Raw genomic sequence first — 18,991 nt, forward strand, 5'->3', positions numbered from 1 at the left:
CGTTTTTAGGGGAATTGGGGCAAATATAGCCATAGAACTATATGCTCCCACTACCTCCTATCAATGAGGCTAGTGGCAAACGATCATGTAGATCAATATCGTGTACCCAAGCATTTCATTTGGAAATGTTTGGAGTTTGTGATATAAGAAGGTAAATTATTCACAATATTTTGCATCAACAATAATTACTAACCATACATTTTGTACAAATTTCACTACAACTTGTTTCTGCGGTCACATTTTGATTTTTACGATTTTCAAATCATGGCCTACTTGTAACAAATTAGCATGAATAACAACTTATAACTTATTGTTATGAGCTGTGTAATTTGAAAACTGTATATTTATTTATTTTGATATTGAAATAATGAAAATTCAATCAAGTGTACGGATTTCGGTGCTGTATGGATTTCGGTCCCACACGATACAAGGTATTTGGAAAAATAGAGCTAATTTTAACCTAAGGACTCTTTGCGTTAAAAGTTATGGTGGGCGTGAAATTTCTTACGCGCCACACAATTGATTTTTAATTTTTATCCATAAATCTTAGGAGGGGAGATTGAAAGGTCCGTGAAATTGTCTTACGTAATTAATGGACAGCACTTATGTTTAACATTCTTCCCACGTAGCATCAGTTGAAATTTTTTAAATGCATACCAATCATCTCCACATTAATTTATGTTAATTCATCTATCTAAAATGTTGCTGCCATCATTGAACCACTATTGGAACATGAAGGCAACTACGCTTTCATTGATATCCACACTAGGGTGATTCAAAATTTAAAAGTGTTTGAAAATCCAATCTCCCATAGCTTCTCTACCATCCTAACTATATAAATAGTGTTCTGTGAAATTTTCAGCTTTTTCGGTGATGAATTAAAGGTGGCCCAAAAATAATCTAGGTTTGTATGGAAATTGCTATGGAGAAATGTTTTAAACACGTTAATACTGTAATGTAGGTAAAAACTTATCATCCCATAGTAAAAAACACATTCTTCCAACCTTTATGAAGGACGTTTCTGAAGAAACAAATCCTCTTTGAGCTAATTTAATGTATGGACTTTATGTTGATGTTTGCAGGGCTATAATTCCATATGAAGCAAAATTATAGCAAACAAACTCATGAGTATCTCTTCTCCTATTCGTCGGATTGAATTGTTCTCTTCAGCAAAATTATTATTATGGTTTGAAGAATGAGTTTTACTATGGGATGATTTGAGTAACTATAACTCAGATTCCAATACTAACGTGTTTGAAACATTCTTCAAAATATCTCCATAGTAATTTCCATATAACCTACATATTCTTTAGGCCACCCTTAAATCACCAACTAGAAAACTGAAAATTTCACAGAACACTATTTTAGGGTATGGATGGTAAGGGAGATATGGGGGATTGGATTTTCAAACATTTTTAAATTTTGAACCGGGTGTGGATAAGGACACCCTATGACATAATACGTTTTGATCAGCCAAATTAACCCACAAAACTTAGATTTTTGTATCTGAATGTCACAGTTTCTGCAATTTCATCAAAATCGCTGTCGTTCTTTGATTGATTATGATGATTTATTAAGAATTTAAAGCCAATGTATCTCTAATTAAACAGGTTTGCAAATCATTTAATGGAACAACCCAGCATCAAATCCCGACTTCGAAACAGGTTTTATTTTTCGATTCACGCGTACCTATAGGAACTATGGGCGCGCATCACTCATCAAGTGCTCTGAGCCATTCAGATAAGAGAACTTTAATTCAGCTTTTTTATATGCACTTCCACTCACGGTTCACAGTTAGCCAAGCCTCCCGCAGTTCATTTATCTTTGCGTGCCCCTATAGACAACTCAAAGTGTTTTTGTTTAGTACCCGCTTATCGTTTGCTTTTAGCGGCTTTGTCTGAGCGAGCATAATTGTCTATCAAACAGTCGCGTCCCAGAAGTTAACCGGTTAAGTTGGAGCAAGTTCTAGAAGCAAAAGGTACGGTTTAAGTGTAGTATTGTAACGTAGCAAACATATATGTTTGTACAAATGTTGTAATGTAGCTAAATATAGCTGAAAACTATAGACGTGCTGTTATAAATAAAGAACACATCATTGATGTTTCAACCGCCGTTACAGTTCATTGGAAATTGATTTTATCTACATCGTTCCCCTATTAGGGCAATTGGTAAACCTAAATTGGATATGTTTTATTCACCGAAACTTCTACAGTTTAGTTGACCATTCTAGACCTGTTTAAGTAACTATTTTTAATAGATTTTCATTTTTATAATTATAATTCTTTGCATTTTTGATTATATAGCCGTGGTTCTTAGGGTTCCCAATATAGCGGTCAACGCGCAGCTATTCAGCAAGACCACAGATAAGCAAGACCATGCTCAGAGTCATGGGTTAGAATCCCGTCGATCAAGGATCTCTTCGTCAAGGAAATTTTCTCGAATTCTCAGGGCATTGATTACCTTCGTGCTTGCCACACGATAGACAAATGAAAAAAAAAATATCAACTGGCAACGAACGCTCATATTAAACAACTGTTAAATAAACACGTTTAAGGTGAAGATGCATCGAAGCCGAATCTCAAAATTTCAAGATCACAAATCTAGAGATCCAAAAGGCGGATTGAGCTGAAAACTTAATCGTCACACGCTGGTGGTGACTAATCGATTAAGTTTTCGAGCCGACTGGAATATATATGAAACATATATTAACTCTAATCTTGGTGTTAACATTTCTTTACAAACAAAACTAGATATTGACAATGCTCTTGAAAATTTAACAAATTCCATTGTTGTAGCCAGGAACAGTGCAATTCCAAAATGTGAAGTAAAATTTGAATCCGTGATTATAGACGATGATCTTAAACTCTTGATCCGTCTTAAAAACGTGAGGAGAAGGCAATTTCAACGCACTCGTGATCCTGTTATGAAAATTATATGGTAGGATTTGCAGAAAGAAATCAAAAAACGTTTTTCACAATTAAGAAACAAACATTTTGAAAATAAGATTTCTTAATTTACCCCTGGCTAAATGGCCTTTTGGAAATTATCTGAATTTTGAAAAAAAAACCTCAGATGCCAATACCGGCATTGAAAGAGGAAAACAAATTATTAATAACTAATTGCGAAAATTCTCAGTGCGCACAATTTTGATTTAGGACTTACTAGTCCAATAGAAAATCAAGTTACTTAGGACTTCGAAAATATTCTCAATCAAGAGAACGTTTTCGAAAATTCCTGGGAGACTGATTTGGAAGAAGGGAGATCTATTATTAAAAAAATCAAAAATATGAAAGCTCCTGGCGACGATGGAATTTTCTACATGCTCATCAAGAAGCTTCCAGAAAGTAGCTTATCATTCTTAGTTGACATATTTAACAAATGCTTATTTTCATTACAAATGGAAAAATGCTAAGGTTGTACCAATTTTAAAACCAGAAAAAATCCTGCATGAGCTTCTAGTTATCGTCCAATCAGTTTGCTTTCCTCCATCAGTAAACTTTTTGAAAAGTTGAACAAAATGGTGGTCCACATCAACGAAAATTCAATCTTTGCCAATGAACAGCTCGGATTCCGCCATGGACATTCGACCACTCATCAACTTTTACGTGTAACAAACTTGATCCGTTCCAACAAATCTGAAGGCTATTTTACTGGTCTTGCTCTTCTAGACATAAAAAAAGCATTCGACAGAGTTTGGAATGAAGGTTCGATCGTAAAATTAAAAAAATCTTTAATTTTCCAACATACATTGTTAGAATAATTCAATGTTGTCTGTCAAATCGTACACTTCATGTTAATTATCAGAACTCCAGGTCTGAAAGACTTCCTTTAAAAACTGCTGCCTCAAGACAGCATTTTGGGTCCAATACTATACGATATTTTTGTCGTGACCAGAGCAGCTTTATTTCTTTTAAATCCACTTCTTTCGACGGCCTCAGTGAGGAACACACTGGGCGCCGATTGCTGCTCTGCTGTTTCTCAACGCTCCGACGAACAGATGCCACCCGCTTGCTCATCGTCGGAGCGGTGTAGCTTTCTCCACTGTTGTTCCGCTGCTGCTACTGCTGCTCCTTTTCGTCCGTCCGCTTCAACTATCGTCGATAAACTGATGTGACCGCATCAGGCGGTGCCCTTTTATACGTTTGCTTTCCCGTTCATCCTTGACAGCTGTCTGTTGATTGGTTCAGTCGATCAACCAATGAACAGTCGCATGATGTGGAAGACTGTGTCTTATAAAAGCTTATGCTTGCTTTTTTTCATTTTCATTATGGCTCAATCTCTTATACTACAATTTTCACATCTGACTTACCTGAGTTACCTCAGGGATGTCAAAAATCATTGTTTGCGGATGACATAGGCTCCTCCGCCAAAGGACGAAGCCTGCGTGTCATCTGTAGTCGATTGCAAAACAGTTTGGATATGTTTTCATCATACTTGCAAAAATGGAAGTGTTGAGGAAAGAGTAAACGAAACTCTTTTGAGCACGCTGTGATGCCACGAACGAACGCTAAAAGCTGTATTCATAATATGTGTAAGAAACGTAACAAACTTAATCGTATCTTTCACTTACATTGGTCTATCCTTACTCCGAAAAGCTTTCGACTCTCCCCAGCAAAGTCCTAATCAATTCCTTATAGCTGATTGTAAGTATCAAATATGGGTTTCACCACCTTGCGTGTTTTTTTCCTTCTTTGTCGGGTGTTGAATCACTGCGTCCAATTAACTTGAACTATTGTGATGTCCCCTTTATGCGTGTTTACGCTTATCAGCGACCACCGTAAATCAAATCAATATAGAGAAATTCACAAATAAGATATAGCTTAAAATAATTTTATAAACTTTCTATAATGCCTCGTGGAACAAATCAATCTTAGCGATCCCTTTCACAACAATAGTGTCCGTTTTCCCTCATCGTTCATCCCTTGCATATCAAACTTCTGTCAACACATTTCTCCTATTGTCATTTCGCTCATCACCGGGTTCGGCCCCTACACCGACCACATGGGGTTCAGTGCGAGTTACTGCAACAGGATGATTTCTCCTAATGCTTCCAAAACTCAACTAATAATATTCCCACATAAATCAAAAGCTCTTTATTTGAAACCTACAAGTAGATATGTTGTCACGATGAGAGGGGTTCTCATAAATTGGTCATATGAAGTTATGTATGTAGGGCTCATGCTAGATGAGAATTTAACTTTTAAAAGTTACATTGAGGTCATTCAAGCCAAATGGTTTGAGATTTTTGAAAATGTCTCTGCTTGTGAGGTTTTCAACAAGCCACGGGGCAAGTGGGGTAAGAAGACCACCTGAGTAAAATGCAACAAATCTTATATATTATTACATCCTCATCTAAACTCTACTTTCTAGAGTAGGTACAGATAACAACTGCGGTATAGAAGTTAATTTTATAATAGAACCGTAATTTTTTGGCTATTGAACTAATAGTAAAACTATTCAGAAACATTTTTGAATGTCCTAGATGGTTTATTTTGATTTAAATTATTAAGAAACATTGATTTAATGTAATATTAGACAAGGAAAAAAACTTCATTTGTTGTTATATGAGAAAATTGAGGTGTCCCTCTTGTCTCATAAGATATACCGTTTTTATACATGTAAAACTAACTGTCCGAAGAACTTATTCGCAAAAAATCTTTACAAGTATATTAAACAATCGTAAAGCATTGATGCTATGCGAAAAAATCATTATGTTTTAAATTTAATGGGAGTCAAACCTTATTTTTCAATCTTATATTCTTATAATATTTAGCCATTTTCGCGTTGGCGAGTTGGATACATTTTTTTTAATTTTTCGTAGTAAAAGTATTCAACTGAAATATTTACAAAGCCTCAATTAGAACTCAATGTATGTTTATCCTTAAACTTAAGGGTGGTCCTTTCGGTTTTCTCAAATTGGTAGACGTACGCCAGCTAGCTAAACAGTTTGCGAAAAAGCCAATTTTTTGATAAATATTGGGTATTTCTTCACGTGATATGTCTCATATTTCGCTTGGAACACATAGCAAACTTAGTGGCATCGTATAGAGAAAGGATATAGCTTTCATTTAAAGTTAAAAAAATTTTGGCGGCCATTTTAAATTTGGCCATCTTGAATTTTGTTAAAAAAATCGTTTTTTCACCATTAGCGCACCGCTCGTTTTGAAATCGGAGATCACCATCAGAAAGCTGAGGAAAAATTGCGTAAGATAGGCTACAGAAACTGTAATTGGTGAGCAATGGTATTTACCCTATGAAATGAACGATTTTCTAAATCATGTTTCACGATTTTGACGTATATGACGAGTGCAATCAATGCAAACATTTTTTTTTGTACAAAAAGAAACAAGTTTTCAATCGTTGTATTATTAGAGTTAGATGAAGAATAGGAGTATTATTTTGATTATAACAAAATTGAGCAAAATTTTCGAATAGTCTGTGCTTAATAACTTTTATCACAAGCATCGGATTGCTTTGCAGTCTTCGGCAATGTTGTTCATCTTAGAAATACCTATCGAGATTTATGTTCAGAATTTTTATAGAGCACAATGGACGACCTGTGGCGATTTTTCTTTGGAAAAGTAAGTTTTCCCATAGTAAATCCCATACAAACTTTGAACTGGCTGGCGCTAAAATATAGTTTCACCGATCGAGCTGAAATTTTGCACAGTTGTTATGAGACCTAAATGCAATCCAAAAAGTGGACTGGAGCGAGAATCTAAATTTTTCATATAACCGTGTCCCAGGCTAATGGTTATACTGCTTACCGACGAAAATTGGATGAACCAACGTGCAAAGTTCGATTTTTGACCAACTTCGCCGCGTCACGAGTCACTTTGCTATAGTGCACATCTATGCTATCTGCCGTGTGCATTATGTGCACTATTGAGAATCGACTTGCGACGCGGCGAAGTTGGTCAAAAATCAAACTTCGCACGTTTTCTAACCCATTTTCTAACGCAAAGCAGTATATATCAGAGGCTATTCGTCGTAGTTCAGCAACCCTGAACTCAATCTAATATCACCTTCAGCGTCCATTTATTACGTAACGCTAAAATTGGAAATTTTTGACTACGCCCCTCCCCCTCCGTAACGTTTTTTGTATGAAAATTTGTATTATTTTGTATGAGCCGTAACATTTGAGCCTATACCCCCCCTTCCCCCTAGAGCGTTACGTAATTTGTGGATGCCGCCTTATTTAATGCTATAGTAGTTACAAATCTAATGCATTCAAATTTGCTTCTTTTTTATAGTGTTCAAGGACATGAGAATAATTTACGTCTTCATATTAGCGGCTTTTCTAGCTGTTACTTACGCTACGGTATTATATTTCATAGTGGCAAAGGTGATCGGAAAGGTAAGTATAAGCTTACCATCTTATAATTTATTCCAGAGATCATTCACAATCGATTATGAGCGTGATACTTTTCTTATGGATGGAAAGCCATTCCGATTCGTATCGGGCTCGTTTCACTATTTCCGCGCTCTGCCCGGATCTTGGCGACAAATTCTGCGGACGATGCGAGCCGCTGGACTAAACGCAGTCATGACGTACGTTTCGACATAACGTTGTCTTTTTTGGAAGTAATCAGAATCATTTCTCATTGAAACATTAGGTACATCGAGTGGTCTACACATGAGCCTAAAGAAGGGCAGTATGTTTGGGATGGAATTGCAAACTTGGAGCAGTTCATACAGATTGCCCAGGAGGAAGACCTATACGCCATCCTACGACCAGGACCGTATATTTGCGCTGAACGAGATATGGGTGGCTTTCCCTATTGGCTTCTCACCAAGTATCCAGATGTGAAGCTTCGAACCTATGATCTAGGTGAATTTATTTATTCAATGTTATTTGTTTCACTTAATTCTGTATAATGTAAATTTGCAGACTACCTACGAGAAGTGGAAAAGTGGTATGGAGTCCTGATGCCGCGGATTCAAAACCATTTATACAAACGAGGAGGACCAGTTATAATGGTGTCGATAGAAAATGAATATGGATCGTTCTCCGCATGTGACGGTCGATATTTGTCTTTCCTCAGAAATTTAACAGGTATGAAGCACATCAATTGGCATAGGAGTTGCATATCACACAAAATAAACGTATTATTCCGCTACAGAAAGTTACATCCAAAATGAAGCAGTGCTCTTTACCAACGATGGACCGGATCAACTGCCATGCGGAAGAATCCCAGGCGTACTGGCAACACTTGATTTTGGATCTGGTAAGTGTCTAAATTGAGGTAAATGCCCATTTTTCATCGTCCATTTTGCTATTCGACGTCCATTTTGCTATTGATCGAGGAAGATACTGTTCGATTTTCAGAATGCAGAAACATTCTCAATATCTCATAGTTGCACAAAGCTCGGGGTCTAACATCAGTCGTAAGCTTTTCTAGGAAATTACTATAGTCTCTTGGGCACTGTGTGATGTTAGAAGTCAGAAGGACTCTTAACGGCAGCTTACGCAAAACGAATTAGACACCGGTGTTGGACCGAATTGACTATTTCAACATTGTTGGATAAATAATACGAAATCAAGTTAAGAGAACAATGTTCCAGAGTTGAGCGTACCATTCATTTATCAACTGGATGTTACATAAATTGATAAAACCTTTTTAACGAAATTTTCTCGGACCATGTATGTGTCTCCCCAACCTCGAATTTGGCCCACGCTCTCCAGATCTTGTTGTACCTGATCAAGCCACCACGCTCGCTGTGCTCCCCGCCTTCTTGTACCAACCGGAATCGGACCATCTTCGCAGGGATGTTGTCTGATATTCTTGCAACATGCCCTACCCAGCGCACCCTTCCGGCTTTCACCACCTGCTGAATACTGAGTTTGCCGAAGAGCGTGGCGAGCTCGTGGTGCATTCTCCTGCACACCGCCAAAGATGGTCCTCCTAAGCATCCGTCGTTCGACCAAGTGCTTGCAGATCCTGTTCCAACATGGTCCATGCTTCATGTAAATAGAGGACCGCCGGTCTTATTAGCGTTTTGTAATAGTCATTTTATGAGGGTATGAATCTTTCTCGATCGCATATTTCACGACTAACGTTATCAGCCGTTAACAAGGATCTGAGGTAGACGAAATCATTAACCATCTCGAAAGTATTCCCGTGTGCCGTAGCACTGCTCCCTTAGCGGGCTCGGTCGCACTTTGTTCCGCCTATCAGCATGTATTTTGTTTTTGATGCATTCATCATCAAACCGACTTCTTTGTCTTTGGCGGGTGCACAGAGCTGCAACCGTTCCACATGTTCTGCTGACAAGATCCATATCATCTGCGAAGTAAATAAATTGACTGGATCTTGTGAAAGTCGCACCTTGGTTGTTAAACCCGACGTGTGCCGTAGGGAGACGTCATCTGCATATAAAATACATGTAACTTCGAGAACTAAGTTCCAATTATTGAATGTTAGAACAACCTTAGAGAAGATTAGGTCAATAACGGTAGTAACTTTGCTGTTTCGCTTCAGCAAACCAGTAGCATCTGTTCTCGATGCTAAGAGGGGACCACAACAGCGTCAGTTCCCCATGTTACTGGCAGCTCATCGTCGCTCAAGTACCGTAATCCGGGGGCAAATTGATCACAGGGGTGAATTTGATCAAGTCGGTACCAAATAGCATTTCCTTTCAAGGATGCTTAATACTTCTTTGGCATCACAGACATTCAATGTTTTCTACTTTATAGACGTGTTATTATGATTTTAAACTATTTTATTTTTATTATTATCAGTTTTGCATAGAAATATTCACAGTTTTTTAAGGTGTTTGCAATACTGTTGGAAATGTTGGTATTAAAAAATCCGTTGGTGCTAAGCCTGCATGCAAACTTTGAGTTTTAAAATTGTTGTGTAAGCTTCAGTGTGAACTGCTGAACATATTTTTAAAATCGCATATGGGGATTTTTTTTTATTACCGTACGGGTTTGGGCCGAAGGGTCTCAGATTTTCATGAAACTTTTTCCACAGGCAGGGCTAATGGATATATGAATAAAAAAAAATTGAGAAAATTTCAGGGTCGCCTAATTTTCCGGAAAACTCAAGTGGAAATTTTTTGTTTTCCCTTGACACTACTTACTTTGAAAAATCATAACTCAAGAACGAAGCATCGTAGAAACAAAGTTTTTATATGAAAATTTAAGCAAATTTTCTCAAAAATCAAAAAAAAATATGAACTGGAAAAAGTTTTCCACAAAATTTTCCACCGTTGGGAAAATTCGTAAAGAAAAGCCGGAAAAACTATGCCCGAACTCGTGGAAAATTTTCAAAAAAATATTTTCGAGAAGGTAATTTTATAAGCTTTAATCACTGAAATTTTTGGAATGCACTTTTTTTTCGGTTTTTGAGTTATGGCCAATTTTGTGAAAAATGTCCAGATGTGCCATATAAGACTTTTCTTTGAAAAATCATAACTCAAGAACGAAACATTGTAGAAACAAAGTTTTTATATGAAAGTTTAAGCAAATTTTCTCAAAAATCAAAAAAAAAATATGAACTGGAAAAAGTTTTCCACAAAATTTTCCACCGTTGGGGAAATTCATAAAGAAAAGCAGGAAAATCTATGCCCGAACTCGCGGAAATTTTTTAATAAAATATTTTTAAGAAAGAAACTTTATAAACTTCAATTCTGGTAACTTTTAGGATGTACTTTTCTTTAGTTCTTGATCTATGGTTAATTTTGTAAAAAATGCAAAGATTTGCCATACACGCCTTTTCGTTTAAAAATCATGACTCAAGACTCATCATGACTTGTCGAACCGGATTCAAATTATCACAAAAATATGAAATTTTTGAAATGGAATCAGTTTCCCAGGACATTTTTCACTGTTTATGAAAACAAATAATGAAAACCCGATTAGCTATTCCAGCTTTCAAACAAAGTATATTTGAAAAGAGCGATCAATAAGATCCAATCCTACAATATTTTTCAATACGCTCATTTTTCGTTCCTAAAACATGATCAAATATTGCTAGGATGAGCTGTTTGAACCATATATTTACAAATTTATAAGTTCATAAACAAAATTTCTTAAGAACGAAACTACATAGAAACAAAGTTTTCTTCAATCAGAATGTAGGCAAGTTTTTCCTGTTAGGTAACTACAAAATTGACAGTTAAATAAATAGGTAGACAATATGACAAATAGGTATTTACCAATTCAAGTTTAAAGCGTTGAAATGGCTTGAGAATCAAAAGTTTACCAAAAACTAACAATGAGCAGTGAGAAAGTGCAAGTGTTGTCTATCAGCTGTATATTCCTCGTTATTAATTTTTGGAAAGTGAAAAAAGTTTTCCCGAAGCTGTTGAAATGGACAAAGTTCAATATTACGAATACAATTCTTTATGCTGTAACCCCTTCGGACTGGACGGCCACAAATCAGTAAGGACAAATCTACGATCGATCAGCCAAGGCCTCATCAGTAAGCTTCATTCGAATGGAGTTCGGTGGATTACGGAAAAGATGAAAATTTGCGTGAAGTGCTCCATTATCGGTTCGACAAGTCATGATGAGTCTTGAGTCATGATTTTTAAACGAAAAGGCATGTATGGCAAATCTTTGCATTTTTTACAAAATTGACCATAACTCAGGAACAAAAAAAAAGTACATCCTAAAAGTTACTAGAATTGAAGTTTATAAAGTTTCCTTCTCAAAAATATTTTAATAAAAATTTTCCGCGAGTTCGGGCATAGATTTTCCAGCTTTTCTTTATGAATTTCCCTAACGGTGGAAAATTTTGTGGAAAACTTTTTCTAGTCCATATATTTTTTTTTGGATTTCTGAGAAAATTTGCTTAAATTTTCATATAAAAACTTTGTTTCTACAATGATTCGTTCTTGAGTTATGATTTTTCAAAGAAAAGTCTTATATGGCACATTTGGCCATTTTTCACAAAATTGGCCATAACTGAAAAACGAAAAAAAAAGTGCTTTCCAAAAATTTCAGTGATTAAAGCTTATAAAATTACCTTCTCGAAAATATTTTTTTGAAAATTTTCCACGAGTTCGGGCATAGTTTTTCCGGCTTTTCTTTACGAATTTTCCCAACGGTGGAAAATTTTGTGGAAGACTTTTTCTAGTTCATATTTTTTTTGGATTTTTGAGTAAATTTGCTTAAATTTTCATATAAAAACTTTGTTTCTACAATGTTTCGTTCTTGAGTTATGATTTTTCAAAGAAAATTCTTATATGGCACATCTGGACATTTTTCACAAAATTGGCCATAACTCAAAAACGAAAAAAAAGTGCATTCCAAAAATTTCAGTTATTAAAGCTTATAAAATTACCTTCTCGAAAATATTTTTTTGAAAATTTTCCACGAGTTCGGGCATAGTTTTTCCGGCTTTTCTTTACAAATTTTCCCAACGGTGGAAAATTTTGTGGAAAACTTTTTCCAGTTCATATTTTTTTGGATTTTTGAGAAAATTTGCTTAAATTTTCATATAAAAACTTTGTTCCTACGATGCTTCGTTCTTGAGTTATGATTTTTCAAAGTAAGTAGTGTCAAGGGAAAACAAAAAATTTCCACCTGAGTTTTCCGGAAAAATAGGCGACCCTGAATTTTTCTCAATTTTTTTTTATTCATATATCCATTAGCCCTGCCTGTGGAAAAAGTTTCATGAAAATCTGAGACCCTTCGGCCCAATTTGTACGATAATAAAAAAAAATCCCCATATCATAACAAGAATAGTTTTTTGCCCATGAAACCGTTTATTGTTGAATAACGTGCTTATTTCAAGGGAAATTGCATACATTTAGGCGTGTTATGCAGATTTACAAAGTTTAATTTTGCTATAAAATGATGATATATATGAGTTGTAAGAATTTTGACATCATTTTCGGATTCAGGAGACCCAAATTTAGTAGATAGGGAAATTTTACATTCTAAAATATGCTTTATTATCTAGTGATCGATTTCGCCCCAATGTGCCATTTTCAAATATTAAATTTTATTTCATTTTGATATATTAAATTTTATTTCATAAAAAATCCATGACATAAACTGATAGAGATCAATGAAGTACTGATTTTGCCGAAATAAATTTGACAATATTTGAATTCCAAAAGATAACATAACAAAAAGTTGTGAAATAATGATCAATTTGCCCCCGGATTACGGTACCTGCAATGGATTCTGAGCAAACCTGCATACTATGGTTTTCCGGAAATCTAACAGGTTGGTGTCAGGCTTTATAAACCAGTAGATAAAAATAACTTGCACAGGAACGAAAAAAAAGTACTTAACCATCGAACACCAAAGGGCTTACGATTGGAAATTCGGAACGTGGAACTACAGAAATCTCAGCTTCATTGGACGCACACAACTTAATGAAGATCAGAGCTTTCAGTATAGTAGCGCTGCATAAGGTGTGCTGGGCAGGATGCAATTATTATTTTATTTATTTGGTTTTACATCAATTAACTTGATAAAATCTCGCCAACAATATTTCGCCAATTCACTCGGTTCATTAACGCTTCTCTCAATCCTCGACTGCGACTCACACTCTCCAGGTCAACCTGGTCAATCCACCTAGTTCGTTGCACCCCACGCCTTCTTAGTCCGACCGGATTCGTGGTGAACACTGTGCCTTGCATTTAGTAAGCTGGAAAGGCCACCGTTTCCCAGATATTGTAGACTAATATTTGCAGCATTTGTGCAGATATTACGGGATCTACCATGCGCACCACTGCTGATGTGCGATCAACCCCTCAGGCTTTATTTGATTTCATGCTTTGGATAACCGGTTCTATCTCTAGCACTTATGGAGCTTCGGTGTTGACACGAGTAATGCGTAGTCGACACTTGCATAAGACTTTCGAAGTATTCAAAACAGCGTTTTAAGCCTATCAGCTGGGTCGAAAAACACCTGTCCAGTAGGCGATTTCCGGCGAACAATTTCTTCGAAGAGAAGAAATTTTCTTCCATTACTCACCAGCAAGAAAATTTCCTTTTTTTCGAAGAAAATACGCGCCGGAATCCAGCTACAGACGAATCTCATCGGTTGGAAATAATACAAATTTTCATACAAAAAAACGTTACGGAGGGGGAGGGGCGTAGTCGAAAATTTCCAATTTTAGCGTTACGTAATAAATGGACGCTGCCTTGTAGAGATTGGTGCCACAGCTTGAAAAGTCTAGAATGCAGTTCCAAGAAGCAGTGCCTGTCAGTGAGCTTACCTGTTGATGATACCAGCTTGACTTGACAAATAGTGGATATTTGTTTATTTAAAGATACATATCTCCCAATTAGCGAGGATCGTGTCTTTGGAGCCGACATTCTTATCACTACTTCCGTTACCTTCAACTATTGCGCATGTATGCTTAACACTGATGACATTCAATTGTTCAAAAAACACTGCATTCACCTTTCAATCCACTCTCGTTCATCCGTCTTACGCTGTGCTACAAAATTTGGCGTGAAAAATGCCCGTTTCTTTTAAACCACAAACAATGCTTTTCACATCAAATCATACACGATTATTTCCTCTACGCAATTAATCCAGATTTTTCAAATTACAGTTGGGAACCCCGACAGTTATTGGCAAAAGCTTCGCAAGTACCAAGCAAAAGGGCCATTGGTAAATGCAGAATTTTATCCTGGTTGGCTTACCCATTGGATGGAACCATTGGCTCAAGTTGCCACCGGGCCCGTGGTGAGTCAGTTACGCAGAATGCTTCAACAGGGAGCGAACGTCAACTTCTATATGTTCCATGGAGGAACCAACTTTGCGTTCACGGCGGGAGCTAATGACGGCGGACCTGGGAGATTCAATACTGATATCACTTCCTACGACTATGATGCCCCCTTAGACGAAGCCGGCGATCCTACATCTAAGTATTTCGCTATTAGGAACACCATATTAGAGGTAATGTAAACATATTTGTACACACTCATTTACTCATAACACATAACTTCACCATGTCTTCGGTAGTTTCTTCCGGATCCTGGTGTGTCTGTACCGAGCAAACTTCCGAAAATGAACCTTCCACCAGTGAAGATGAACCGTCTAGGCTCGCTTCTATCAGAGCAAGCACGACAGATTCTGGCAAAGTATTCATTGTCGTCACGACGGCCGTTGGGATTCGAAGCCCTAAATCAACATTCAGGGTTGATTTTGTATGAAACACAAATACCTAAAGCTCTGCACCACTCGGATCCCTTGACTATTAGGGTTGACACTCTACACGATCGCGCTTATGTTCACGTAGATAACGTAAGTACAGAAGAATAATATAATCTGAGATTTTCAAGTTTTTATAAAACTAATAATTTTGTTGCAGAAATTCGTTGGAATCCTATCACGTGAAACTGCTACGTACTCGATGCCGATCAGACTTGAATCAGGAACAGCTAAACTTCAACTGGTGGTGGAGAATCAAGGCCGTATCAACTACAACATTGCAAACGACAAGAAAGGTATCCTGGGTGCAGTTACTCTGAACGGCACGGAACTACTAAACTGGAGCATGACAGGCTTTCCACTTGAAAACTACTCGCAGTTGGAAAATTATATCGACCAGTTCAGCGGTTTGGAGGAAACTACCGGCTCAGTGAAAATATTCCACGGTGAATTCAATATTACTACCGATAATATCTACGATACATATTTTGACCCGAGAGGATGGGGAAAAGGAGTAGTGTTCATCAATGGATTCAATTTAGGAAGATATTGGCCATTAGCAGGACCGCAAATAACGCTCTATGTTCCACGACATATTTTGATTCAAGGGAAAAATACGATCGTTGTGATTGAATATCAGAAGGAGGTAATGCAGGGTACTTTAATCAACTTTAGAGACCAAGCTATTCTCAATGGGCCCTAGCTGAGACGAGACTCGCGAAGACGGTCTTCTTTTTCTGTGATTGCTGAGTTTTTTCTTATTCCACTTTGTGTTTATACCAATTATGCGCATGCTGTTCAAACCCTCACATGAACCTCTCAGCAAAAAATGATTGAGTTTGCATCACATCGAATCATGAATAGCCGTTTGAGTAAAATTTTATGCCAGCAAACATAGCAGACATTAGAAATAATTGATCTTCTGCTTAGATTTATCAGCAACTTTGGAAAAAACTGCTCCGTCGACTGAGGTTTTTGATTACAGTTTACTTTGAACACAATACTTTTCACTTTTTCAGCCATGAAAACGGTGGGCTGCATTTGACGTTTCGTGAGAGGGGAATCTTGGCTGCATATGACGTTGATATTTTTCCTCTTCGCGAGTCTCTCTCAGGGCCCTAGCAATGGATCTTTGAAGAAAACTCATTTAGCACTCATTACATATGGCATTTAACATAGTGACAGCATTGCTGTTTTGTCAAACACACAAAGCTACAATGTCGCTATGCTTGTCATAGCGTCCGTTTTGTTTATTACAATCGTCCATTGAATGAAACTGCCTCTTTTGACAAAAGTGTTCTGACTCGAAAGAAAAGCTTGAGAAGCTCGTCCTTTATAATTGATATTATATATTGATCGTCTTGTCTTCTTAACTGACAGCTTGGAAACTATTCAGGCAACACGGGCTTGGTGTACTAGGCTAATGAAGATCAGAAATCAATGCGAATTATTTATTATTATTTATCATTTTTATTAAAATTACGGCTGATTAAAAATAATATGAATTAAAATTTGAAATATTTAAAATTAAAATACTTATACCTAAAATAAAATGAAATTTAAAAAAATGAATTATACAAAAAAAACATCGAAATAATCCCAACATGAACATCCCCATCCCTATTCCCATTCTACTACCATTCCCATTTTACTACGACTTAAGAGTCTAAAATAGCCTCACAAACGGTCTTTAAGTGAGCCAAACTTGTGCAGCCATTGTGCTGAGACGGACCCACGTGTGAGAAATTAGTGGATTGCTGCATACACTGAAATCAAATCTCCATTATATTTTATGTGCAGAAAACAGATGGATGTTGATTTTTGCCTCAAATTTGATTTTATGTGCCCGCATGTAAATTCTAGTTGATAACAATAAATTACAATGTCAATGCACATAATCTTTACTTGCGTTCTAATGTATTATAAAGGCCAGGTTGTTACATCCTGTTTATGTTTCTTATTAAATTCTAGAACACTCGTAGAGTAACGGGAAGTAAAGATGTCACCTTTTGCATCATCCTGCTAGCACGATTTGTGTTTTTGAAATTAATTGCTCTTTTGTTTAAAAATATGATTTCAAGTTCTATTGCAACGACTGACTCGACGGATTATGGAGTTTTGTTTGACTAGAAGAAGGTATGTTCCTTAAAGTGAAAATGTTTGAAAACAATATATTGACGAATCAGACATTAATTTCTTTCCAGAGATTCTGAATCTGACCGAGAATCTGACTGTACCGGATTCAAATTCTGTGACGGTGGACGACATAGACTGCAGTAAAAACAGTGCTACGCTCCTAGGTTCCTACGTTCAAGGATTTGCCTATTCCGACCAGATACCAGCACAAACTCCCACATGATCTAGATCTACCCGTACTGCGGCATAAATGAAGATATTCTCATCAACCCTACCGCTGCTCACTTCACCATAACCAAGGCTGCCGAAAATTCACTAAGTCCACCAAAATGATTTCATTGAAGTGCAAATAAACATGAGATTGAGTTCCGTTAACCGTATGAAGTGTTTTATTAGCTTTTAGATTATTGTTTTATTTAAAAAAAATAAGAGAGTGAAATAAACATTTGATTGCAAATTAAATATATTGGCGAGATTTATAGAAATTACATGCAAAAGCATATAATTTATAAAGGCGCTCCATTTAAAATCTAAGGGTTACGGAGCATTTAATTTTATGTGCAGAATTAATACAGTCCAAATGCGAAGCTTGATTGCAAAAATATATGTGCGCTGCACATATAACCTAGTGGGAGATTCAGCTCAGTGTACGAGCGTCTAGCCAATTGCCGTGGCCAATCCACACCCGCAGTGTGAAACTTTCTTCCGGGAAATCGGGCAGGAAGCAGGATTCCGCCAGCCAACCGGCGTGCCAGTCAGTGTTGTCGCGAGATTCGTGTGCTGGTCGATTTGGTAGAGTTTCGGTCGGTCCAGAAGAAGCCACCTACACCTGAAGAATCCCACCCAGTCCGGGTTTTCATGAGACGATGACGTTTGTAGACAGTTTCCAAAGATGGTTGTCGGAACCGTCCTCCAAAAGGACAGGATTTGGATTCCTCCAAGTAGTATCTAGTGTCGATCGCAACAACGCCTAGACGATCTAGTAACAGGTGCGTCCTTCCCAAAATTATCCTACTTCTTATTTTTCGATGCATGAAATTATAACGAATATTGAAATGTAAACACACTTTATAGTAAATTTAAAAGCTAAGCCCTGCTTCTCCCACTCAACTTCCGCTGATCGGGTTACGCTAGTAGTGATGTATTTACTTCTGTCGCTTCGTTTTAAATGCTGATTACGTAGTTAAAACTTAAGATAAATTCGTAGTTTTTGTTTGTACATCGTGATATATTTGTGACTAACGATAGTTTCATAAAAGATCGTCACTTGATTGAGATTGAGAGTGATAAAATCTCGTAGGTGTTATTCTTGAAGAAGGTGATCAACAATGGACGAACAATGCAAAAAGTGCTCTACAGGCATCGATATGATGAAGGGTCTCTACACTGTATGCGAAGGAAGATGTGCCCGAAAATTTCATGCATTGTGCGTCAGTGTCAGTGAATCAGATTTATGCGCGCTGTCCAATAATATTATTTGGATGTGCGATGATTGTATGCTAGAATTTTGCAGAGCCAGAGATCGCATTCCAAATTCCAAACCTGAACCATCTGATCAACATTCGATCTCAGTTGAACTGGAGGAAATTAAATCTCAAATAGCGACAATAAGCAGTGCTGTGGCTAGATTGATTCATATTGCACCATGTAATCCAATGCATCGTCACTCTACCCCGGATAGATCACCAAAGCCGTTGAACGATACGAGTGCGCATTCGTCATATCAC

The 18,991-nt window shown here is 37.0% G+C and overlaps 1 protein-coding gene across 1 annotated transcript; it reads left to right on the plus strand.

Annotated features, from left to right (window-relative positions):
* The first annotated feature begins 1,811 nt into the window (after positions 1 to 1,811).
* Positions 1,812 to 16,404, plus strand: LOC5565073 (beta-galactosidase). Its single transcript, XM_021849677.1, has 10 exons — positions 1,812 to 1,978; positions 7,254 to 7,321; positions 7,394 to 7,551; positions 7,617 to 7,831; positions 7,892 to 8,056; positions 8,124 to 8,228; positions 14,527 to 14,873; positions 14,940 to 15,221; positions 15,289 to 15,823; positions 16,243 to 16,404. Exons 2-10 carry the CDS (start codon positions 7,265 to 7,267, stop codon positions 16,248 to 16,250), a joined length of 1,872 nt encoding a protein of 623 aa, XP_021705369.1. The 5' UTR covers positions 1,812 to 1,978; positions 7,254 to 7,264; the 3' UTR covers positions 16,251 to 16,404.
* The last annotated feature ends 2,587 nt before the right edge of the window (positions 16,405 to 18,991 follow it).

Source organism: Aedes aegypti, chromosome 1 (assembly GCF_002204515.2).
Source record: "Aedes aegypti strain LVP_AGWG chromosome 1, AaegL5.0 Primary Assembly, whole genome shotgun sequence".
Classification (NCBI taxonomy): Eukaryota; Metazoa; Arthropoda; class Insecta; order Diptera; family Culicidae; genus Aedes; species Aedes aegypti.